General features: G+C 35.0%; 2 protein-coding genes and 1 non-coding gene across 4 annotated transcripts in view; 2 read left to right on the top strand and 1 right to left on the bottom strand.

Moving 5' to 3' along the window:
* slpr (mitogen-activated protein kinase kinase kinase slipper) overlaps positions 1 to 17,326 on the bottom strand; it is a 174,494-nt gene extending 157,168 nt beyond the window's left edge. For both annotated transcript variants that reach the window (XM_085948921.1, XM_085948922.1), the window contains exon 1: positions 16,267 to 17,326. In XM_085948921.1, coding sequence (XP_085805047.1) covers positions 16,267 to 17,011 — 745 coding nt within the window. In that variant the 5' untranslated portion in view covers positions 17,012 to 17,326. The remainder of the gene's footprint in view (positions 1 to 16,266) is intronic.
* Positions 17,327 to 18,074: 748 nt separating this feature from the next.
* TRNAQ-UUG (transfer RNA glutamine (anticodon UUG)) lies at positions 18,075 to 18,146 on the top strand. The gene has a single exon. It is a non-coding gene; the product is annotated as a tRNA-Gln (tRNA).
* An 883-nt stretch (positions 18,147 to 19,029) lies between these two features.
* The window catches only part of sdt (MAGUK p55 family member stardust), a 299,466-nt gene continuing 290,624 nt past the window's right edge, over positions 19,030 to 27,871 (top strand). Inside the window, exons 1-2 of the mRNA XM_085948727.1 lie at positions 19,030 to 19,279; positions 25,859 to 25,968. Coding sequence (XP_085804853.1) covers positions 19,180 to 19,279; positions 25,859 to 25,968 — 210 coding nt within the window. The 5' untranslated portion in view covers positions 19,030 to 19,179. The remainder of the gene's footprint in view (positions 19,280 to 25,858; positions 25,969 to 27,871) is intronic.

The following is a 27,871-nucleotide window of genomic DNA, read 5'->3' as shown; positions in this document are numbered from 1 at the left end:
GCAATCTTGTGTCGACACCTGGGCGGAAACCACCCTTTGCGCCCCCCAATTATTACATAATATGTAGGCAGAGTAGAATACTACTAGTATTATGGAATGATGTGATAGCTACACGGGCATCAACCTAACCATAACATCACCTGTAGGGATTGCAGGACTGATAGGTTCTGCGTAGCATTAAAACTGGAAAACTACAGTAGGTGGGTACCTCGGCAACAGTATCCAAAAAAAGATCAACGGCAGATGAAAATATCGGACTTCGTTGCTTAACGACCTCCGTGATTGGCAGGAGTGCGTCTTCACTGAACTGTTCCGGGTAGCAGTTGACAAAGTGAAGATAGTCGCGATGGTGGCCGACCTCCGATAAAGGATCGCAGAAGAAATCATCCTTTTTGCTAACGCGCCATTTCATTAAAATTTATAAACGTGCATTCACCTTTTTAGTTAATTTCAACGGTTTAAAATAAGTTAGTACTTACTACTTACTACCTATACAAATTTATTGACAAAATTTATAAATTCATAGCGTGCAACGTATTAGTGAAACAGAGCTTCTCTCCAGCGAACTAAAAGATGGAAGGATAATAAATCATGTGACTCGATGTTTTAATACAGTAGTTTCAAATATTTTCATTACACTGCGCCCTTCAGGGAACTGCGCCCTTGGTGTAAAAAGATTATTACTACTATGTACTTATAAAATACATTTTTTTATAAATATTTTTACAGCATTTATTCTAAGAGAATATTAAAACACGACAGAGCATACTTCAAATATTTTATCTAACTTTAGTTTAAAAAATGGACAATGAATGTAGATTGGTTTGTGGGTAGGTACGTTCATGTTTCCAGTATTGTATTTATATATTTTTTAAATCAGTCTAGCGATTATATACCTAACCGAATTTTTTTTAATTTTTTTTAAACGGTACATGTTCAAACACGCGCGTCAATATCATTTTACGCCGTTTTAATACCGTTTAAAAAAAATTAAAAAAAATTCGGTTAGGTACATGTTCAAACACGCGCGTTAACATAATTTTACTCCCTACTTTAATTATAGTTTGTCAATTTATGGCTACGGCCGTATGTTGTAGCTTAACGACTAGGGAATGACAAAAGAAATGGCGTATTTCAAAAAAACACTACCTTATTCTTAGGTCAATAATTATTATAAAGCAATCATTATTCATAAGATGTTTATCACACTTGAATGGTCAAAGACATAGCTTATAATAAATATATTTAGAATCATCTTCAAATGTGTTAATCTTGCCGATTTTTTGAATAATAAAATGCCTAATTCTTGTCAAATTTGGGATCACAGAGATTATCAATATAATTTTTTATCGTGAATATTTTACAAAAATTATCTCGTAATAAATTATACTAATGGTTTCATAAATGCGTTTAAAAATTAATAAACGTAAAAAATCTTAACACCACTGCATAGTTATGTACCGAAATATGACTATATTCTAAAACATTAAAGCGAGAGGTTTAAAAGAATACTATTTTATGTAACAAAAATACTTTATGCAGTCATCAAATGTTTAAAATAACTATAAAGGATAATAAGACTTCAAAATTATATAAATAGATTATCTACAACGTTTAAGCAGTGTCCAGGATCTTGGTTTGAAAATACAATAAAAACTCAATTTTGACCTACAACGAGCACGTGGGCCTTTAATCTACAATCAATAATACTTTTGGTTAATTTCGGGAAGATCCACTGACATAACTATTAAATATATACAATTTGGTTGGGCCAATTATGGTCGCCCTTGTCCTAATATTTCCCTCCTACCTATAATCCAAATTATTGTCGCAGGTCAAGGTACAACTCAGTTACATCAAGACAATGAGCGCGCCTAAGCTTGTTACAGTTTGGCGGTAACGAGTAATTCAAAGAGCATACCGAGAGACTAAGCAAGTTAAATGCAAACCAGGATCGTGTACAGTGTAACCGTTGTGGAAGCAATAATTAATTCTATTCGAGTCACCGTGCACTCAGTAAACCAAACCACTTGTCAAGCCATGTTACCGGCACAAGGTGTCTCCTCATATACCATATGAACCCACGTGTACAGTGCGAGTGCCTACTAGGACGTGAGGGTATGCACTAATAACCAGCTTCAGCCAGACAGCTGAACTTCAATAAGGTTACTGCCTGGACTAACTCCCGTGTAACCGCCCCCCCCCCCCCCCACCTCATTCACATCCACCATCAAAATCATACAAAAACTACAGTCCACTAAAGAGCGCCGCCACAATTAATTGTCAAAGACAGCGGTGAGCGGGATAATGTTGAACGAATGTCAGATAATAAGATATCCAACACAATGACTCCAAATGGGTTTTATAGGAGAAAAAGAGCATCATTGAAATGCCTGGGAGCTGGACGAGGATGGTTATTAGTGACATGGGTCAGAGGCAAAATTACACCCCAGGATGTAAAAAAGGGCATTTAAAAAATCGTGGAAAATACACCTGGATATAAAACAGTTATTAATATACCAATCCTCTTTCCATCGATGGCATCCCTTCGCCAACTCTCCCCCGAAAATATAAATAAATAAGTCGGCTTATTATGCGCATAGGTATCTATTATTAGCGCGCCCCCTTCCCGGCCGGCTGTCGAAAAATGGCAAGCGCAATATTATACCATTTAAAAGTTTACTGCCGATAGAAACTCGTGTATTCATTCCTTTACTAAATGTTACGATCGAGTAATAACCTTTTTATACACAGCATAACATAATAATATGTTGTACCTGTAAAATACTGCAGGAAAATTAAATGATCAAATTGATTGCTACCCTACTGTCTTTATAACGTTAATGGGTATTATAATATTATGGTCTTAACGGCCCACATGCCCAACGTAGGTCAAAATGGAGATTTTTTAGTATTTTCAAAGCATTAGCCTGAACATTCTTTAAACGTTGTAGATAATCTATTTATATAATTTTGAAGCCTTATTATTTAAACATTTGATGACTGCGTAAAGTATTTTTATTAAGTACATAAAATAGTATTCTTTTAAACCTCTCGATCTAATGTTTTAGAATATAGTCATATTTCAGTACATCCATGTGCAGTGGTGTTTAATTTTGAAACGCATTTATAAAACCATCAATATATCGACATTATTATATTGAAATATTTACGATAAAAAATTATATTGATAATCTCTGTGATCCCAAATTTGACAAGAATTAGGCATTTTATTATTCAAAAAATGGGCACGATTGAAGATAATTCTAAAGATAATCATTATAAGCTAAATCTTTGACCATTCACATGTGATAAACGTCCTACGAATACCATATAATTACGAGCATTTAATAAACTTTTAATAAATATTTTATTCAACGAATATTTCAAAGCTTTGAAGAATGTAACATACATACTTTGGAAAACCTCAGACACATGTAAGTATATTAAAAAAAAAAGTTAAAAAATATAGCGCCGGAGAGAACTTGAACCTGCATCCATCGGATTCCAGCCAATGTGCTTTACCAATTTAGCAGCGTACGGCCTATCTAATTAAGTACAACGAATTGTTTATTTATTATTGAAATTGCAACACGATCTCCGAGTACAGTAATTTTATTCATAAAATTTGCTATCGATTATTCGATTAAATACTTGCAAATTCATTATTATTATTATTATAATACTTTTCAACACCACAACAGGCCCATGGGGCAATAAGAGTAGAGCAGTAGTAGAAGTGAAACAAACACATAAAACCACGAGGCTTTGAGGAGAGCTATATAAATATTGTGACCTCAACGGGATAGAACCCGGCGTCTCCCGATGAGAATCCAGGGCCTTACGCACTGAACTACGAGGGTTCTCCTTTCATTCCTTTTTGACTCGCGTTTGCGTGGATTATCGGTGCTCAGTACAAACACTCTGTCTGAAACTATATATAATATTGCAAACAGTTTTGTTCCAATGTTTTTTCGTTATGCATTAGTTCTTATTGCAACGTTTTTATTAGTTCGTATTTTTATTTGTCCGGTACAAATCTTGCAATCGATTTTTAACTAACTTCCCGACTAGCTAGACATTTGAAACTTTTATAATATATCAGAACACGATGCCAATGCATTTTTAATACTTTTAGCCATTTTTAAGTAGAATTAAATTAATTTTCAGTTAATTCTGTTTTGTATGAAAAGTTATTTCGGAAGAAATCCGTAATCCAATCCACTATTATTGGTTGCTAGGTCCTAACAACTAAATTATTAATATATACGTGCGTTACTATGGAAATCAATATGAGTGTAAAAATTACATTTCAGTATTATTTCTATCAAATACATTTTTTTAATCGTTTAAGCTAGTCAAGTCAAGTTTATATTATGATTCAACAGAAAATTTAAAAACGTTGTATATAAAAAGTTCTTTTTATCTTGTAATTTTTTTTTATGTAGGTATCCGAAAATTGACATTAAATATGCCGACTTTTTATATAAATACTAGGTACTATGCATCTGGCTTTAATTTAATGTATAATTTATATGCATATAGGTACTTGGGTATTAAGTATAAATAAATTTGCAATGAATTCTTGTTCATATGCTGTTTTTAAATTTGTAGTACTTAACATCTGCTCGGAGGGGTGAAACAATGCAATAAATAAACTAGTAGCTATAGGTATCTTATAAACACACCGTGCGAATAAATCAGTGAAAGTTTTCCCCTCCGTATTTACTTAATTAGGAATTATTATTTAGTATACACACAGCCAGTACTTAGGTTTTCACGCTAAGGTAAGTAATCTAATAAATAATAATATTCGCGTGCAGAAATTTAAAGTGTCGGTCGTTCGCACACGTATGCCTTTTAGCCCATTTACTTAGGTATCTACTTAACTTGACGCATTCCAAGCAAAATATATTTTAGGAAAAAACTTTACTGTTCATTTATTTATTTATTTATTTTTCACATTTATTTGACCAGTTCAACAATTTCACAAATAGATTTATTAGTACAATATTATTATGAAACTATTTTGTAATATTTGAAATTTGTATCAATTTCAAAACAGGTGTAAGTAATGCGAGCAGGTAAATAAATACCTGTACGTGTAAATAAATGTTAGAAACATGTATTTTATTATTGTAAACGTTTTGAAACTTCAATCAAAAGTGTGTTAAGTAGTCGGATGACAAGAAAACGCTATAGTTCTGTAGGACAGATGGGAAATACTTGTATGAAGATAATTTTGAAAGCTGGTAAAAAGAAATTGACTGAATGTGTTCTGGATGCCGCCTGAGAGTGCGACAAACCGCATGAATTCCACTGCAGTGGCCAGGTCTCGCAGGACATAATGATGGACTGAGGGAAATGAGGAAACTGAGGGACACAAACTTATGCTTGTCCTATGCTCCGATGTAGAAGTGAGTACCTAAGTAATAAGAGAAAAAGTGAAACAACCGCATCGGCGTAAGGAAAAATCTTAGAGAATTCGGTACTGTTCGGTTATACGGAATACAGCGGAAAACGCGTTTTGAAAATAGCCGATAAACTGGATTATTTGTTAGTTTGGTTAGTTTAGGTTATGTTAGGTTGGGTTAGGTTAGGTTAGGTTTGGTTAGGTTAACCTAACAAATAATCCAGTTTATCGGCTATTTTTAAAACGCGTTTTCCGCTGTATTCCGTATAACCGAACAGTACCGAGAATTCTATCATCAGTTATCATAAATGTAAGTAGATGTGCAATTTTGGTCTCAGTAAACATTGCCATACAATTTAATCAATCGACTTAAGCCTTTGCTTACCTGCAATTATTATAATACGATGTATATTCTAACAGCGTATATTTTTGCGCAAGTTAGAACTGAAGTGATGATAATATCATAGTATCGAGTATGCATTCAGAGCAAAGAGGTCCTTGCTCCAATGAAAAAAAAATAAAGACCTATTAAGAAAATGTATGTTCTTCAGTTACAGTTACACCATACTAATTTTCTCACTGTGGCCGAAGCTCTTTGGTCAGGAAATTTATGATCTCCAACAACACGTGTCGACATTCGAGTATTTCATGAAAACGCGGTCAAAGCCACCCCCCATCAGACGCTAATACAGGCATTCGGATAGGCTTTCCTGCATGTCAACGCTGCGCTTACGTCGGCGATTTGGGGTTGAAAAATGATATTCAAGCAGTGACATACGTACGAGACGTTAAATTTGCGTAGGTATACAATATATTACAGAGATCCCTTTTCCACAGCAGGGTCACATTACATTCCTGTAAAAAAAAACAAGGGCAGTAAGGTTTCGTAATACCTACTCCTACTACGTTTCAGGGGGCACTGTAAATATAACACAATAGTGACGTATTTGAATCCACGGTGTGAATAATTTCGTGTTTTTTCCCGTGAAATCCCCATTATAAAAATGGCTCGAGTGAGGAATACTATTTAAACGTATGTGTAGCAGTTACTCAGGAGTCCTGTCTTATACACTGTACAGGGGTAGTGATGGTGCACTATAGGTAGCAACGCAGAGGTTATGAATAGAAGTAAGTACCAACGTTTCAGGGTGCGGACAGGAGTTATCCATGGGTTTACCCAAACAACGTTAAGTTTACTTTTAATTATATTAACTACAATACATTCGGATTAAAATATATCCAAAAATATTGTATCTTCCGACGAATTTGCCTCCTGCGGGCAGAGATTCACTCCACACCTTTTGCCTGAGCCCCACGTTTGTGGGAAGAGTACTTCGTGCCTTACAGTAGCTTTTCCATAAGCAGAGAATGCAAGAGGTTCGTGTTACTTATATACCAGACCGCATTGCGCAAGGCCTACCATATTAAGGCCGAGGCACTGAATTGCGAATTATAATGGTAGTGCTACTTATTGATTATCTTCGAATGCAATAAATGAAGATTTCAGATTACAAAAATTGTTAAAAATTATACCTAGCTACCATTTTAGTCTACAGTTTACATTTTACTATACTGCATTCGAAGTATGAGCAATAACTGGAACTACAGTTTCGTGTCACGGCCTAACTATAGTGGACCAAGGCCTTGAGCTACAAAAAAGTTTCCAGGGTTTTCGCAAGGCGGCCGAATTCAAATTAGCAATATTCGATGAGGGTAGGTGAATAATTTCCAATACGGCATTTTCCTCGGTCGACACATCATTCTTTTAATTAGCGTCACATAAGAGTACTTTTTGTGCCAATCTATAAACTAACCTCGATAACAAGGCCTTCAAACTACTTATAATGGAAGTCTTGGCTGCATAAGACACTGGTCTGGAATTAGTTCTGTTGGTGACCTGTCCCACGCGGCTCCAAGAGAGACCACATCTAAAAAATAATCCCGTCAAAGTAAAAAAGCTGCACAAGCTAAATACAGAAAGTTCATGAAAAACACCGCGTATATTATTTGTCAGTTTAGGGTTGTTCAAGAGTGGTTCCGGGCACGTCGCACAGTCGGGCGATTGACCGGATGACGGCCTCCGTTTACCACATGTCGCCTGCCTTCGCGGTCCGCAAGCCACAGATATGCGATCTAATACCCGCCAAACAGTTTATGTAGGCAAGTAAGTACCTAGTGGTTGTGCGAAAAAAACAATTCGCGTGTCGGTCGACAGTTAGGTCGCGTGGAGACGAGATAATAAGGGCAATCGGAATAATTGTACACTACTACAAAACTATCTAACTAACTTTATATAAGTAATTTAAATAATTCCAAATTCAACAAAGAACCCGAATAAATACTAACTCGGGCATGTAGTTACTTAAGTTGTGATTATATTGAGATACACGTCGCGTACTATCACGTGACGTCACAGTAAGTTGCCGCTACGGGAAAAAAGTATGTCAAATTAAAAAAAAAAAAAAATTACATACCGTGAACATTACAAATTACAAATTTAAGACGTTCACAACATGACATTTAAAAACAAAGAAACAGTGTAAAGAAGAAATAAATATATGCAGTATCACAAAAACAGTATGAAAAGAGTAAAAGGTACAAAATTATAAAGCATGGAAGCACACCGAATGAGCTAAGTGGACCCTATTTTAATAATTTATAAAACAACGTCCACCTATACTCATCCTCACGTAGCCCCAATCATGGCCCCTACAAGGGGGGGGGGCTGACAGGGCTCTAGCCTGGGGGCCAGGTCTCATGGAGGGCCCGGCGTGGCGATTCGACCAGATAAGTAATATAAACACACATCACAAATTTGCTCCAACAGTAAAAAAAGTCGCCTGATTTACTTCAATAATGTTAACATTTTAAAGTATGTGGTGATGCGATGCAATTTTTCATTGTGTGTCGGTACTCGATAACTCCATAATTTAAGCGGATTTAACTACTACAATTTTACTGTTAACACCAATTGGAAAGCGCTACTATAAGGCGTCATACTGCCTTTAACCTTAGCGATAGGTAGGGGGCCGACAGAGATCCTATCCTGGGGGCCCGCTTCATTATGGTGAGTTTAGGTGGACGCTATTTTATAAATTCTTGAAATAGGGTCTCCTTAGCTAACTCGGTGTAGGTACTTCTTTGAACTAATAGATGTATAATTGTATTTTCACTGCGTTTGTATGTTTATATTACTTATGTTCTCTTTTTATATTTTCATTTTTATCCCTTTTATTACTTTTCTTTTTCTTTCTTCTTTATAATAGTGTTTCATGTCATGTTGTGAACGTCTTAAACTTATATGTAATTTGTAATGTCCAATATGTAAAATAAACAAATTGAAATAAAAATAAATAAAATGTGGGGGCCATGGCCAAAACCGTTAAAAACTAACAGACTAATAAGTAATAATATAATTTAGAAATTAATAATTATTAAGTAATCATAGTTACATACGTAATATTATATTCTGAAACTTCATATCGATGCAGGCGATCATTCACTTAAGTCCACGGTCGAAAATTCGTCTGATATGTCCACCTATTTATTGCTACTGAACAACGAACGAGATACAGTTCTGATAGCAAAACATTCCGTAATGTATTCTGATGATCTTGACATATTGTGTTGTTTAGTCGTAATTAGTTAAATCTTATAATAATCTATTGACAAGTAAAAACTATTTTTCCCATCGTTCAAATTAACCATGTTACCAGTCGTCGATGATTTGTGAAAACCATCCATTTCCAATGCGATGATGATAAACACTGATAACTTGTCACCGCCTGGTGAAAGCGGCGATTTCAAAAAGTGACTTATGATTTTGGTTTAGATACACACTATTTTAGGTGATTTCATTTCTTTATTTGTGAAAACTATTTTCTAAATGTTTAAATATTTTTGTGTTATCGTGAGTTTTGACTAATTCAAAGTGCGGTTAATTTCCACCCAATTTATAATTATTTACATAGGTCGATAGACGAAAACTAATGGGACACATAAGCTATTCGACTAACTCGTGACTAGGGAATCCAATCACGAGCCAAAATTCTGGTCCCGGGATTTCGGGATTACAATTTGACAATCCCAGGATCCCGGGACTGGTCCCGGGATTGGCATTTTTTTCCATTGTTAATATAATTTTTTTATATTTACAAATAACAGTATAATTTATACTAGTTAAGACATTTATTGTTAATATTGTATACTTTTATTTTGTTAACTGTCAATTCATGGTGGAACTGCATTGTATTGTTGTTTTAATTTAATAAAACGCATTTTTTTGTAGTACTTATTCCACTTTTAATCAGTAAATTAGGACAGTTGAAAACGTCCCTCTGAGGAGGACGAAACCGGTCCTAATTTATTGATTAAAAGTGGAATAAGTACTACAAAAAAAATTGCGTTTCATTAAATTAAAACAACAATATTGTATACATTCAATCTTGGAAATACATAAGTTTAAAGGAGTAAATAATATTGTAATAAGTATAAATAATAATGTGAATTTAATATGAGATTACTGTTTCTGATAGTAAAGACATAATGAATGTGTTAGCGAGATTTAAAATAGTAAAGCAAATCATGGTGTACTTATGGCCTTTCCGCTTCATAAATCTAATTAGTCAGCCAAATATGAAACTGCCGTAAAACGTATGAGATCATGGTGGAATTCATTCTTCATTCAAACTCAGTTTATTTCTAATGTAGTTATTTGTTATTAAAAGTATTTTTTCGGTTATATTTTCCGTAAAAATTGATAAAAAAATCAATCCCGAATGTTTTGGGATTATGTTTATCAATCCCGGGATTCGTAGGTATCGAAAATAGCTCGGGATCCCGGGATTGGAATCCCTACTCTTGACATACGGTGATCATCAGTACTGATCCCGTTATTTAGGATTATTACCCACTCCACTGCTACCGGCAACGCTAGATAAATTAATTATAATCTTAATCTACTAATAATTGCCTGCTTATTATACCAACAGGTGGTCTGGCTTACTTGTGACAAAAGTCTCATTTGACATTTTACATTTTAAACCTTGTTGTTTTAGTATAAAAAAAGACAATATTATTATCTATCGCGACTTACATTTTCGACTGACCGTGCCTACCTACCATACATAGTTACGCAATCTAGATAAAAACAGTCTAGCTAGGTTTTTTGTATGGATAAAAATAATAATATTGTAGGCGACATACCCGACCACACTTCAATTTGAAGTGTTTGAATAAAAACATTGCGTAAGACAGGTAAGTCGAGTAGGTGATTATTTCTATATTTACATATTATTATAACATAACCACGATCATCACGTGAACTATATTTACATGAAAAATTAATCTAAAAAAGGTAAAAGAACTCTGAGAGGTAAGGTATTTTATGAGTAAATAAATCAATTATTGGCGTCCAACAAGGAACGAAGTGTAGCCCCACGCGTGGTTAACCTCATGGGTGTGCGACAGGATCAAATGACTCATATTGAGCATCCTACTACTGGTTATAACAATTATGATCGCCTGGGCACCGGGAAAGTTAGCGGGAAAAATATAATAGGCGAATGAAACTGTGGACTTAACGCAAACTTAAACGAATCATGTGCGGATGTCACATACAAACAGTATGGGAAATACAGTTAATTATCCTAGAATGCAAGTAAATATTGAACTGTTTCTTTATTTAATTAACCGACTTAATTGTCAGAAGCCGGACTCAATATTAAGTAGGTAGGCACAATACTAAAGTCGACACGTTAGCAGAATAGGTAAAATACATGACAGCGAATTTCCAATATAATGTGACTGTATGTAGGTATGCAAGTTTACACACGTGAATGTAAATAACTAAGGTAATTTAAGATAACCAAGTAGTTAAATAGGTAGGTGTATTTACATTCAGTAAACTGGATGAAAATGTGACAAAAGCGATTAATCAGTCAAATTCCGAAGTGAAAATGAATTGCATGCTATACTGAGAGCGGTGAAAATCTAAAAAAAATGGTACTTAAACATTGAAATGTTAAGGAATATTTCTTTCGGGTTGGAGGGGGAGGGGCTGATTAGGACTTTAATAGTCAGCGACCCAGCACTGTCAAACCACACCACTGGGAGTGTGCATTATAAACACACACAATCTGGATTCAAATTAGCATAAATAATACGTGTTAAAACATCGGATGTGTCCACGACCTAGACGCCACGTATTATGACACATATAGGTACCTACTCTTAAAATACGGAGAAAAAATACAATAGAACCGGTTTGAATCTATCCTAATCAGTGATCATTACAAATAAGTATAATTTGAAATTTTAAAAAAAACTGAATAAAAAGCTTGGTTCTGGGAATAGTATTCTCAATCGAGGCGCCATGTTGACAATCGTTGAAAAAACGCCATTGTCTTAAATGAGACCTTCATCCCACAAAGGTTGAATGCGTCTGATTACTATGATTACGTCGCGTTCGAGACCAAATGAAATTATCAGTAAAAGAAAACGTGCCATTATATTTATCTAGGTCTCTAATGAAAGACAGTTGACAGGTCTGTGTTATTATGTTATTAAAGTCCTAATGACAGGTAAAGTAGTGCCACTATACCTGTATACAAACCACCCGCGTAGATAGATACAATATACGTACCTTACCTTTTTTCGATGTACAATAATTGAGACCGCTAAACCAAACGCAAGTGACTACAGACTTGCGAGAGATACTACAGGTGAAATTGTACAAGCATACATCATCAGAGCCCCCGTCACAAAAACTTGTATGAAAAAAGCTGTCTCAGAACAATATCTATTATTCAGACCCTGCGCAGTAGAACATTAGCTAAGTCAATGGAGATTACAGACGACAAGATGGATGAAATTAAAAAAGTAATGTTCGCTTGAATAAAAGAGTGTATTAAATAATATATACCTTGGAACAGAATGTGATGAAAACCATGTCCAATTGTTTACATATATGACTGCACAGAAGGAATTACCCAAGTCGTAGGTAACCACGATACCACGCTCTCGTGTGAATGGTATAATTTTCAATGGGCTAGTGCAGAGGTCAGCAGTTTGTTAAGTGAGAAGAGCCAAATTGTCAAGGAAACAGGATAACAAAGGTACCAGAGAGCCGCATATAATATGTAATATACATATGTACATATATGGATTTTTAGTGGGAAAAAGAGTTTTTATTAAAACAATTAATTAGAACGGCGTCCATGCAACGCTTTTGATAGCTTTACTATATCTGGCAAATAGCTAATTATTTTTAATTGAATACATGATTGTAAATTTATTTTTTATTTGGTTCATAGATGAGAATGTTTGGTCCATATATATCTAGAGCCAAAGTTGTGAGAATACCAAAAGCTAGTTTTATTTAACGCGTCATATATGTTTCAGGAAAACTATTCCATGTATCAAATATTATTGTTTCTATTTAGGCAGTTGTTTTATAGCTGTCCACTTGTGCTAAGAAATCAAATTGGATTTCTCTCTTTCGAGTTCTTCCAAGCGGCAGGTCAGATCTGTGAATTTGTTACTCCACAGTTCCTTGCTTTTTAAATCTATTAACTGCATCTGGAGTGAACTAGCATCTGTGTCGAACGGTGTCAAGTTAAGTTCATTAACATTTATTTTGAGATGATGTACGAGTCTAAGTTTCTTCGGCGGCTCTATCTCATAAACTCATATGTTATAAAGTCTGTTTGAGATGATGTGAAATTACGAGTTTATGTCTGAAAAGCCGCAAACGTCTATGCAAAGAGCCGCTTCTACCGACCTCTGGGCTAGTGGTAGAAGAATGCACGCATGTGTGACTGGCTTCAAAAGGTAAGCACTGAGGGAAATGAAAGACACTATGATACCTTCATCCAACAGTGGATCGACCACAGTTAATGATAACTAAGTCTAGAATTGATTTAATGGTGTTAACTGTCAATTCTTGTGGAAAGATATTGTATGAACTTATTTTAATTAAATACACAGGCTTGAGAATATCACATAATATGTAGGTAATACTGCGAACTCGAGCCCGGAATACCCGGTATGTGAAGCCTGTATATAGGTATTGAACTACGAGGCCTATCTTCAATGACGTATCCACATACTGATCAGACCTATTTCGCTTGGTCACACCACCAGGATCACGCGCTCGCATTTCCCTCGTCCGCTAGGCTCGATAACAAACATCGTATCGTCAATGCCACTGATAGTGCTAAGTGACAGGCACATACAAGTAACATAATACAATTGGGTTTTTAATACCTATGAAAACAACGTCAGCTTGTGTGAATTTTCTGCTTCTACAGTAAGTAGGCGAGGCTCGTTAGAATAACTGAGTAGGTAGCAAATCTCCCAAGACTCCGTGATGGAAGGTTACAAAGCAGAATTTGACATCAGTGCGTGCGCAGGTGGTATAGGTGTTCAGCATCACCAGTACAAACGACTATCTGCGTAGGTACGCGTACTGGAATGTCAGTGGTAAATATCCAATGCAACTTTATCAGTAAAACCACCACCACCACGCCTACCTAAATGGTATGATTATGAAGTAATTAGAATTCAGGGGTAGCCAACCTTTTGCATACAATGCGCCAATTTTTTTCACAGACGAGTTCAGATGCGCCATACAACTCGCGCACCTTTTCTACCTTCTCACGTTCACGGTTGGGGTTTGAAAATAGGGATAGTGATAGGATATGCTTCGCTTAAGGAAGGAAAAGGAATAACTCAATCACGCAATTAAATGAACTAATTAATGCCAGTTCAAAAAACACACGTTTATTGGGGCACCAATCTACAATAGTCAGAAATGATCTCTTGGACGAGAGGGTGATCGCTGTCGTGGACCCCGCTAATGGTACTACAGCTGCCGGAGAGTCTCGTTTGGTGAAGATAACTCAGGACCACAGTTGTTGGATGTGATGAGAGAGAGAGAGAGAGAGAGAGAGCTCTGAGCGGAATGGAGCACTGAGAGCTTTTGAGCGTTTCTTCTTTCAATGTTTGGTGTTAACTTTGTTGCTGAGAGCAGCAGAGCATTCTTCAAATTTGAATCAGTTATTCGCGACCTTGTTTTGCTTTTAATCAGCACTCAGGTGTTGAAAATATGAAGGTGGATTCATTTATGGCGCCTACTTCAAAATAATAAGTATGCGCAAAAATGCAATGCGCCACTTGTAATCATCTAATGCGCCACGGTCTGGCCACCACTGATTTAGATAATTGATCAGTTATCTTAATCAGTCGTAAATGAGTACGAAATTAAACTATGCATGAAAAGATGGCTCGCAGAATCACGCCGGAGTGCATTCAGGGCGGTGCATAGTATCTCCAAAAGTGACTTTCCATCGTGCCTAAAGCGTAATGTGGAGAATAAATGTGCACAACATAAACAACTATGTAATGGATACGGACACAGACAGTGACGTCCCGTAGGGGTTGGCATGTCAGGCGTTGCAAAGGGGCGGCACATAATAAAGAGCTGCGAATAAAGGAACGAATACAAATAATACATACTACAACTTTTGAGACCAGTAGCGGTTTTTCATTAGGTCTGCTCATAAGACAGACACCGCGGTTAATTCATTAAAAAGTATTGACATCTTAATTTAAAAAAAAATAATGTTACTAAACAACTATTGTATTGTAATACCCAATCTTATACATATTGTTATGGAGGTATATTAAATAAGCAACATTTTCACATTCTTCAAAGCTATTGGTGCCACAGCCCACAGGCTTGCAAGTACCTGAAACCACCACCGATTGAGGTGTGTTGATGCAAGTGCAGGTACGCAGGTAGGAACATTTGGAGAGACACTAACACCGGTTAGTAATTAATGTACCTACTTATTAAATACTTTCATTTACAATACAAAAGTCGACTGTCAAAAAACAACGAAATTTAGAAAGCGCTTCAGTGAAAATTGTAAAAAAGCACTAGTAAACTTCGTCGGTAAATAGAGAGGACACACATAGCTTAGTGGTCAGGTACATAATATGCGCGAATCCCAGGAAGCGCAAAATATTTTTTCCAATGGTTATTAATTATTATATTTCTCTGAGGTATTTTTAAAGTATGTAAGTAAGTACCTATAGTACGTAGTGTTCCAAGAATCAGGTGATTGAATTTAAAACTTGCTGATATGGCGACAAATTCGAGGAATGTTTGTCGCGCGATTTTAATTGATTACGTATTGATAAGGAAGATGTGTTGCGAATATCAGACCGGCACAATATGATAACTCCTAACGTATGACGTGACAGCGGCGAAAGGCTCCTATTTGCATTGCAGATTGAAGCCATAAGAAACCTATAAGCCTGATCATATTATTTATGTGGTGCTTAAGATACCATGTCTAAATAAAACATTTCTACATCGAAAATAAATGGCCTTAAACCTGATGGCTATAGCGAGACCGATAAATTAATTGAGATAAAATATTTCCATTTACAGATAAGTAAGTAGGTAGTTAAAAATAACATACCAATAACGTAATACATAAGTACGAATGCAAAATAATAAAAACACTTTGCAAGTGCGTAAGGAGGTAGGCATATTATATTAGAATAATATTATTATAAGTATTATCTAAACAAGTGTTACGTACGTACATAATGGAATAGGTATAAATAAGATCAGATTTTTTAAAAAAGATTATTCCGCACAAAAATGTACAAACATTTTACTGTTGAGTGGAAATAGATAAATAAAATAATATTACAGGTAGGTATGTGTCAAGTTCGCATGACAAGGAAATAAATATACGTGTGAGCTCGGCCTATTTGTTTGACAGCTGATGAAATCAACAAGGTATAAACACTATAAACTATCAAAATATTGCAATATTTACCATTTGAGCTCTTGAGATCCCGATGAATGAGGCTTATTGGAGCATCGCAATGAAGATAATACATTCCACGAGCTATTTGGATAGCCCAATCCACCAACACATAGGGTCTGATCTTTCGCCCTGCGAGCACACGGTTCAAAGAACCCCCGCGAGCGTATTCCATCACTAAACACAAATTGGGCTCCTGAAGGCAAACCCCCTTCAGAGAAACTATGTTATCATGCTTTAGCAACCAAAATAACTTGGCTTCCTGCAGAACACTCTCCTTAGTCACTTCCATGTCTTCGTTGGCATCTTGTCGAGCGGCTTTCACGGCCACTTCCTTCCCGTTCCAGGACCCCCGATAGACTTTACCGAAACCGCCCACTCCTATCACTTCCTCAAGTTCCAGCTCGGTCCAGTCTATCATCAGGGGGGCTATGTTGCCTATCAGCGAGCTGACATTATCCAAGGGATCGCCTTCCGATACGAAGTTGGCGGGAAAGATCCCGACCTTGTCGCCGATCTTCCCTGTCCACCAGCCCTCGTCTCCGGATATCTTGGCGTCCTTGGACAGCACCTCGACGACCTGCCCCCGGCACAGGGAGAGCTCGTCCTCTCCCTGTGCCGCATAATCGTACACGGCAGACCATAACGAGAGGGGGCCTTTAATCGAGCCCTGCGTTTGATGCGCCGCACTGCCCGGATCTCCATTTCGGGACGGTTCCATCGACCTCGCGGAGTGCTCGGTCAGCAGCGGAGGCATTCGCTTGGCGCCTCGCACCCGGCCTTTGCGCAATCAGGGCGACCCCGCGGCCGCCATCCCGACGGGTGTCAACCCGTGCACTCGAAAACAATACACACAAAACCACTTTCACACAAACACCAGAACGACAACCGATATTTCTACTTCTGTGGCGCTCACACTGTACACATTACGCAAACGACCCGTTTAGCTTCTATAGCATACGCACGACACGTTAACGCGACTCTACTGCTATGAAAAACATGACAAAATAAGGCATTTTTGCTCATTTGGTTATGAGCACTATATTATTCCGCCATCTTTAATTCTCACATTGATCATGGCGGTATTGCCATGTACGCACTTTACAGCTCCACTGTTACTTTACTAAAGTATTCCTTCATAGGTAGGTAAATTTAATCAGTCAATTATTATATTACAATAGTTTTATTTGAAATTTTGCGTGTCCATTATCTTCATAAAAATATGAATGTGATATATTTGAAGTTATTGTATTTGTTCGTATTGTAATTGAACTGTATTGTATTTAATTTAAATAACTGTCAAATCTTTTAGAGTCGGTAGGTACCTAGGTATTTTAGACCATTTTATTTTATATAATTGATTGATAAATGAGTTATTTTAAAAAAAAATCAGTGTTTTTTATTAAATTTTTCAAATTATCTGGTCACAAGGCTTCATAATATTGCAAATTAATTACACAATATCGACAAATTGCAACGCCAAATTAATAATATTGTGAATTTTATTGTGGTTGACTACTAAAATTCTGCTATAACACTCTTTATAATTTTATTTAATGGCAACAATTTCATATGTATGTTAATTCTATACATTACCGCTAGAGCGCACCACTTGCAGACACATTCAGGCCATCTGTTGGTCAAGTTTGTTACTTTATCATTATTATTAAAATAAACATTTTTAATCTATCGATAAATGCTAAAAATATAAATTAATTTAATCATTTTATAAAACTATTTTTTCTATTCATTTTTGGCATGTAAAGATCTAAGATAAGCAAAAATGTTTATATTGATATATTTTGAGGTGCCAGTCAACTGGTCCCATGGTGTAATGGTTAGCACTCTGGACTTTGAATCCAGCGATCCGAGTTCAAATCTCGGTGGGACCTTCGGCAAATTGCGCTTTTTGTCAAATCTTTTTTTGCTCGAAATAATAACCTTTTATAAGCACACATTACGGGTTTCATTCATATTCTCGCGATTCGCGGGTATTTCACGTGCCTATATAGCCCACAATAAAACGCTGGCACTCGCTGCGAGATGCTGCTCTGTAGCATTATTGATCGAGGCAGAGGGTTTGGTCGCACAGTTTCACATACACACACACAAGCGCGCATCTCAGCCCGCGCGGCTGTCCGACAATGGTGCTAAACTAAATTTTATTTGCCAAACGCGAAAACTCAAAAGTGACCCCGATAAAACCCTCAAATTGTTCCAACTTAAAAAACACCACACCGAACGAATCGATCAAATCTTTTAAACCGTTGTAAAAATCATCCTAAAATCGGGTAGAATTCATAAACGTGAAAGTACTTACGTTTTTTGATATGGAAAGACGTTTCAGGTGCATTTCCGCTCGAATATTGAATCAGTCGCTTCAAGACGTGTTAAAATATTTATTTTGATTTTAATAAATCATTTAAAAGTCGTAATTATCATTTGCAAATATGCCTCAACCGCCTAGTGATTTCGTATATAAGAAAAATTCATCGGAAAAGAATGATATATTGATGTCTTATACAGGGAGAAAAATCTCTAAATTGCGAAGAAAATTATCTCATTTCGGTATTATTAATGATGCAGTGTTTCCCGTAATAATATAGAAGTGTTTGTTTTAAATAGAGTTTCGTGACCTCATGTGACTGTCGATTGTATGAAAATGACACAGTCCAGTGACGGAAGGACCTCAGTGTTGAAGTGGTGCTGGTGTCATCGATGGTTTGGGGATTCCAAAGGACGATGGGACATCATAACCAAAATTGGAAAATTCATTATACCTCCCATAGCTCGCAGTTGTCATTAATACACCCCGGATCGGTTTAGTAATAAGATTGTGTGCTCGTCGATGTCGGCGGTTGATTAAACCGGATATGCTATTGTATATTATTTAATTAATTAATTAGTTATAATCATACGTGAAAAATGAATACGGTACAGTGTAAAACTACTGGAAAGGTGGTGGAGCTAAAAGGATATGTCATTATTCTTGTGGAGACGAAAGAGAAGAAAATTAAACTCTATGGTAAGCAAACAGCCCCTAATAACTAAATATCCTCAATTCCTCAATAGCCTCGTAATATCTTCTTCAAATACATACACGTTGTCAATGGTTTAAATATATCTGAGAAAAATGTCAATTGCTATGATTATTTTGTATTTGAATTGGTCCTATGATAGTTCTTTTAATTTCCTCTGGCGCCACTTGTCCTTTATGTCTACCCATCATTCAGCTGTGCTCTCGTATTTCGACCCCATTAATGTCCTACTTAAAACCGTTTATTTCACGTAGCACAGTTTCAGATACAAATTGGAAATACATATTTCAGAACCTGAGGGTTACTTCAGCCAAAATTGTCTAGATAAATCCATTTCTTTTATTACACCTACATTATAGAGTTCTATCGATTTGAAATTTGTCGTAGGTAGGTACCTAATTATTTCAGATTACAAATTAAAAATTAATTTTTCGGTGCCTAACATTGTTTTACGAAAATTATCCAGTTTTGTTTGCTTCAATAGCACATCATCAACTTACATAAGAAATACATTTTCACAGCTATGTATAGGTAGGTAGCAGTGGCGAAGGGTGGAGGTAGGCTGTAAAGATCCGACATAATTAGTGCACACTAAACTTTGTCAGTCAAACGTATTCGTTTTCATTGAACTAAGATTACAATGTGTAGATAGTGCTTGTTAATTTTTAAAATTCAATTAAACCCTGACTAATCCAAGCCATATTAGATAATAGTCAATAAGCCATACATAATTTTAGATATTTTATAAATAGAAGAATATTTTTTTATCGATTTTTGGTTAGTTGAGGCAGGGCATGATGAATTTTCAAAAACTAACTAACACCATCTGTAATATGTATTCTTAATTCAACGAAAACAATATTAAGTATGACTAGAAGTGTTGCACTTTTTTTGATGGATCGCCCATATCATACCTAAACAAGTATGTTTTGGTTTAGTTAGACAGTGTTTAATTAAATTTAAAAAAAACTAACCACCACCATCTGCAAATTGTATTTTTGGTACAATGAAAACAAATAAGTATGACTGACAAAGTTTAGTTTGTATTATTTATGTCGAATCTTAACAGCCTACCTCCACCCTTCACCACGTTTAGGTAGGAAGATACTTATAAACCATTATTTTTTGAATATATGAACATTAATTTAATACAATATTCTAAGACAATTATTTTTTTTTAAATAATTTAATTAAGTTGGATTTGGATTGAATTAAAAAGCAGGGAATACATTCATATAAGTAGTGGATTATTTGGGACATAAACTTATACAAAATTAGCGTCGACGATTAAATTTAAATAAGACTTTAAAAAATCCAGCCAATCAAAATGAATGCATAACAGCTTCAATTGAGATTGGTATATTAAAGTGGACAAAACCTGTCCTGGTCATTATTAAATCATTTGAAATTAGTAGGTACTACATATTATATATTGTGTTTTTTCGATTAATGGGTAAGTATAATGTATTAAAATTTACTCTAAAATTAAACACTGTAAAGTAAAACAATATACGAGTATTTAAAAAAAAAACCTATTTCATCATGTAATGTACACGGTGTACAGTTATCTACATTTATAGAGTAAGTTAATGAAGGCAAATAAATACGCATTATGTTTTTTTTTGTAATTAATAATAACAAAATAATCTAAGCGCCAGCATTGGTGGAGTGGTCGACAGAATGTCTGCTTTTAAAACACGGGGTTGCGAGTTCGAATCCCGCGTTTAATACATAAACGTAGTCTTTTTCAGTGTGTATTTAGAACCAGATCATAATATAATCAATATTATGTTGAACGATTGACTAAACAAAACTATCTGATTAGTGATTTTACGGTTAAGATCCAAACCGGATAGTGATGTATTTTTTGACGATTAAATATAACATACTTACATATGTTTAGTGCTCAACTACTGTATAAATACATGACCATGGTTTTTGTAATTAAAAAAAAATGTTTTATATAATCCATAACATATATCACTAGGAATCGTTAATAGTCCATCGGATACTACAATTTAAACATTTAATAAGACTAGTAATCGTTTAGTAAAAATATCAAGAGGTTTGAAATTTTCCACAGCTCTCAGTCTTATAAGACTCAAAGAAGGTCTGTACAACTCAAATCCATCCAGAAGATTGGTTCTCAACCAATGGGTCGCTACACCAAGGGGAGTCGCCTACTACCAACAACCGACAAATATTGATTATTATAATTATGACTAAATTCAATATCACAATTAATTTTCAACTGGTCTCACCATGTCACCTTTTCGGACGATATTTCACGTTTATGTATTATATTATTTTATTCTGTGTGAAATTTACATTATCGTATTTGCGTAACACTCTAAGAAGGCATTTACTTTTATAGTCTTATACCAAAATCCCTACAGGTGTCCAAAATGTTTTGGTTGCCAATAAAACAATAAATTGTAATAGCTTTAATTGACTATAAAAGTGTAATATTAGCAGTGACCTCCCTGGACAAAGTACCGCCTACAATATACCTAACTACTAACTACAATATCTAAGAAATGTGTTGTGTGGATACATTAGTAAGAAAATATATAATACTAAATCAAATTTAAATGCCATCTCTACTTCAATAGACAATATTGCGAGTCCTCAGTTTCAGATGCATTTAAAAACACACCTGACAACTTTCAAAACTCACCAGAATCTGGCAAAAATATGTCGATAAATTAATAAGGTTAGTATTAGGTACCTATCCATAATTCAAATATAATTCGCAAATCTGCACGTGTCATTGCTGGTCATCAAGGACGAGACGTCCAAGGATGGAACGGAAGTAAATTAGATATCGCAAACCCGACAAAAAAATTACAGTCCTGTTAATGCTTTTATGTTAATACATTTTGTTTCCAACCAGTGAGATGATTTTTTTAATGGAAAGATATTTCCGTTATTACTAAGTTTAGGTACCTATTTCTATTATATATCTAATGATTCTTCTCGATTTGCCGCCCTTCGAGTAACTGCCGCCCCAAAGCGACGCTCAATCTGCCTACTCCCACGGGACGTCACTGAATATTATGAACATAAACTAAAAAACTGAATAAAAATATGGTGATTGATAATCCACGTCATGTAAAATTGTATTTTGTAATTGTTTTTTGTGTTTTTTTACACTATTAAAACGAGGGGTCGCAAATTACTTGGCTATTATAATATTGGTACTCTAAAATGTAGGGAACCCCTGATTTATAGATCATGTCAAAATTGAGTATAACGCGTTCATAACAGGAAACTATCTTATATACATTTACCTATTTTTATATCTTTAATGACTTCAGTAACTATTTTGAACAAAAGTTTTAAACATACGAGTACATAATTTTGAAAACACTTCTGAGAAAATATATTATGACGAAATCGAATAGAAAAAATCTTTTTTTGAAAGAAGTAGGAAACCCAGCAGGAATCGAACCTGCATCTCTCGAGATTTTCTCAGAAGTGTTTTCAAAATTATGTATGTTCAATAATTAGAATATTACATTCTTAAATCTTGTGAATTATTCGTTGAATAAAAGAAATAGTTAATTAAAAAATAGTTTTAAAATAGTACCTAATTATTTGCTGATTGCTTTAATTTTTATTCAAAATGTTATTTTAAGTACCTAATTTAGACTGTATAGATTAAACTGGCGTTTACGTGTTAAAACTCCTATAATTATAATGGTTTTGAAACAACGATAATATACTTAATGTATACAATATTTAGTTTTTCTCCGGAAATAAGTTTTTTTGACTTATTCGTTTAAGACTGCTCGTATATATAAGAAAATTAATTATTATTATAAATAATAATACAATAGAATGATGTAGTGCGTACAACGTAATGGAAGAACAGCAGAATTTATTGCATTTCTGACCTCTATAAACAACTGACGTTATTTATAATGACAGTATGCTGGTTTGACGTAGAGGGGCTACGGCGTAGAGGATGTGGTACGATTTATTATGCCTGTTTCTTTGTATGCATCAACGTCTACACAAATTTACACGTTGATAGTTATCGTAACTAAAAATATCGTATCCGCATTTATATTCTACGGATAAAATTAATATGCCGAAACCTAGATAATCTAAAATTTCGTACAAAAGAAATGACAAGTATGACACATGACTACTGATATTTAAAACTGCACAATTTTAGAACTCACTTAGGCCCCTTGCGCACAGTTTCGACTGGTTCCGGTAACCATGATTGCCAGTAACTCGTAGCCCCGCCCCAACCATGTGTGTAAATACTGATTTTCTTTCTTCTGTCTCGTGGTTGCTGTCAACCTAGTTGCTGACAACTGACCGACAGTTTCTATATGTTTTTTAAGCCTAACCTAGCCTAACTGAACCTAACTGTAAATTTAGTCTCGATGGAATGCTATATACTAACATTATCATCAGTCTGAGTTGATCCACTGTTGGATAAAGGCCTCCCTTAGCCCTAGTTATTCTATGTCCGCATTTCCAGTGAGCTTGACGGGTTTATCGATGACGTGGGTTTCAGGGTGATTCTGGGGTCTTGTAGTGTCCTTTGGGATCGGACTAGGACTAAAACGACCCGAGTGATACGAGATTTAGGGGGCGCCAAATTTAAATAAGAACATATATCAAAAAGGGGGGGGGAATACATATTTATTTGTATTTCAGCAGATCTGGGCTACAATACAATATAATGACTTGAACACATTTCCTCTACGTTATTCCCATAGACGATGAAAAAATCTTCAGCCTATCTAGGTATGCCATTTTATGGCAAAGGCATCATTTTCGCAGAGGGGGCCTCCACGCACCTAATTCAAATAAAGCAATTATTAAAGTCATTTCTCATTACAAAAGTTCTAAGCAGTGGTCGAAATTCAAAATTTTACGAAACGGAGCGGTCGATAACTTTCCGAAAATAATGAAGTTTGTTTTATAAATAATTATATTGGACAAACAGATTCAATAACAATCTGTATACTTTTGACATGTATACAATATAAATAAGTGAATTAAAGCAGGTAGAGTTTGAAAAAATCCTACTTTTACGATAACCTACTCTCAAAAATAATTGTATTACTTATTTGTTTTTCTTCATTTATCTGTCGCCCATGGGCAGTGCATGGTCTGTCTAGCGCAAGTACCGTCACTAATTTGTACTGATAAGATTTGATAGTTACTTTAGCTCTTTAGCATTAACATACACTACTATATTCACAGTTCCTGAATTCATTTTTTTTGATTATTCTTGAACCGCAATGGAAGGTAATTTTTAATTTTAGAATCGGAGCTGTCTATTTCCTTAGTCAACTTCGAACGCTGGTTTTAAGTATAGACTAAATGGAATAGGTATATGTTGTTTTTAGATAAATACTGATAAACTAAACCACGATCCAAAACAAAACCCGCTAAAGTATGAACTACGTACTTGATACTAAAATCTAACTATGCAATGATTGTATTACTAGGTGTTATTTCATAAAAATCACATTTTTCTAATCGAAAAGATTAATGCCAAACTTTTTTTTTTCATTGTACATAAAACCGAATAACAACCCCTAACTGTTTATGCCTCTACCGCCATTTAGCTTCAAAAAAGTTCTCCTCTCAAGAAGACAATTTAAAACTTTATTGCCGCGATTTTCTTACCACGTACCCTTCTTCCTTTGCGGCGCGCGTATCATTTAGCGGAAAATTGGACAACTCGTGTTGTTGAGAAAATGATTTGCTTCAATACTAGATTTAATTCGAATACACAACATGTATTTCTATCTTAATATACTGCGAATTTCACCGTTTGATCGTAAATTTTTTTTTTTTAAATCGTGAGTCAATTGAAAACTCGAATGGAAAGATTCGTATCCGGAAGTTTATACGTTCTCAGTTGGCCGTTCAACGTGAAATATATGACCGTATAGTATTGAGATCAAATTTATGTCTAAATAAAACTTACGTAATAAAAACGACCGGAATATAAGGGAAAGATTTAAGAAAATAGGTGGTAAATTAGAAATTTAATCTAATAAAATTGGAGCATTACTGTTGCACTCGTCCACGAACAACGCGTTATTTTTTGATCTCAATCCTATACGGCAATCTTAGCAAGCTACGACGAAATGTACTTCACAAAACTTAACAAAATATGCTTATTTTAATAGTATAAATAATAGTAAACATAGTAATATTTACACAATCTTAATAAAAAAGTAATAAAGTATTACCAGTTCGTTTTAATCCCGCTTGGAAGATACACATTTTCGCCAAGACAGCGAACAAAACGAGCAGATCGTCATAACCAATGACAATGATATTGGTAGGATTGTACTACCTACTTACATGTTATTAACCATGCCCTTGGTTTATCGTACACGGTGGTTGTTAATAATGAACAATCACCTAGGGCCTAGGCTTTGAGAAAATCACATAAATATATTGTGTCATCACCGGGAATTGAGCCCTGCAGTACGACAGCCGCCCCATATCCGTACCACCTACTTTGTTTGAATACATATTAGTTATACTTACCCGATGATTGACATTGTTTATTCTACTTCTTCCAGGGTCCCCGGCGGAGAAAGACAACCTGGAGGTGGCGGACGAGATCCTGGACGTCAACGAGACAAAACTCGAAGACATGTCCAGGGCGGATGTCATCAGGCATATACACGAGGTGAGAAAGCGATAATATAACCAACCTCCACTGTAATATCACAACTTAAGTGATGTATTTTTATACGAACCGGTTATTAATATCTGCATTCGTTAGCGAAACGGTTAATTTGACTGAACGAAAAATATTTTTATGACGTATAATTAAGGGAAGCTGCAATAAAAATCGTAGTATATTCTTGGGTTTTCACCGTGTCTCCTTCTTCCTTCTTTACTCGACGTTTCGGGCTCGTTGCAGAGGCCATTATCAAGAGATATGATATCTCTTGATAATGGCCTCTGCAACGAGCCCGAAACGTCGAGTAAAGAAGGAAGAAGGAGACACGGTGAAAACCCACGAATATACTACGATGAAAAACAACCGTGAAAGCCTCAAACATTATGCAATAAAAATGATGACTATCCCTATATTTCCCTATATCATTATGCATAATGTGCAGCTTTGCTTTCTTTTTTGTGATCTCGATTCCAACAAACGGTACGCAAATCAATTTTCGTTTGAACAACTGACTCAAAGACACCACTAATTTCACTAGACATAAAAGGGTATGTATTGAACCTATCCTTTTATAATGTTTTGTTTATTGTTTTAATTTAGTCTTACAAGCATTATGCCTGATTTTAGAGGACATGTCAAACTTCAAATTGCAATTACCTACTTCATAAGATGATTTCGAGACTTACCAACTTTTGGCAGTAACCTCACGATATACGCCAGGATTCACTTTATTATATTATTTAAATGAATCAAAAAAATAAATAATTGATAACCGAGGAATAAAGCTCTTTTACATATTAAAACGAATTAAAAACACCGATTGTGATGTTTCGAGAATTCGAGATTGGTTTATTGATTATTTTCCTTTCCATGCTGATTTTTTTAAACTGAAATATATTTAATTTGGATGTATTTTATTTTTGTATGCCTCAATTTTTTAAGCCGACGACTTTTTTAAATTTCGATTGCAGTCGGCGACTATTTTTCCGTTTCAACTTTTCTCTTTGTTATTTACGCCTATGTACTAACAATTTCTCGAATTCTCGATAATCTCTTTGTGATACGTCTAGAAATGAGAATTTTCGAAATTTCGGAAAATTATTTTATCGAGATTCAATTTCTCAATCACGACCTCTAGACATTATTTAAGAAAATAAAATATTTTTAAATTTGTTTTTGAGCCTTCGATATAATGCCTTTTAATGATGAATTCGCTACTGCTCTATAGTATTTAATATAATATAACCTACCTATTTGGTTGAATATAAATAAAAATCCAGTCACAAACTATTTCTTATCTCCTTTCTGGCAATTCTCCAATGATTAGGACGGTTGCATGCTGTACAAACAAAACAATGCAAATTGCCATGGAAACCAATCTAATTTACATACACATAGTGGGTATACCATAAAGCACATTATGGTTATATATATAAAATACTGTGTACACTTCTTATATGAGAGATTTACATAAAAATCACGTCCTTTACGAGTTTAGCTTCAATATTTCGAAGAATGTTGAAGTAACTTCTACTCATAAGAGATAAACGATGACCTGTTTCAAAAACAACATCTCATTACTTGGTTGTTCGAATTAAAATTCAAATGTAACTATTTATTATAACATATATCGAACGTTACAAATTATAAATTTAAGACGTTCACAACTTGATATGGGGTAAAAAGAAAAGAACTGTTTAACAGTATTTACATTATGCAATAAAGAAAGTAAAAGAAACAACATTACAAGGTATATCGAAGTACACTGAATGAGCTTACTTAGCTCATTCAGTGTACATTCTAAAATTAAATTAAATTAAAAATTATAATTAATAATTACATATTAAAAAGAAAAACGTTTTTAAATTTTCTGTTGAATCATATAAACTTGACTTGACTAGCTTAA

The sequence above is a fragment of the Rhyacophila brunnea genome, unplaced genomic scaffold (assembly GCF_057557595.1).
Source record: "Rhyacophila brunnea isolate RB1 unplaced genomic scaffold, BYU_Rbru_1.0 scaffold_21, whole genome shotgun sequence".
Taxonomy (NCBI): domain Eukaryota; kingdom Metazoa; phylum Arthropoda; class Insecta; order Trichoptera; family Rhyacophilidae; genus Rhyacophila; species Rhyacophila brunnea.
Note: the sequence above shows the minus strand (reverse complement) of the source record. Positions and strands in the feature narration are given on the sequence as shown.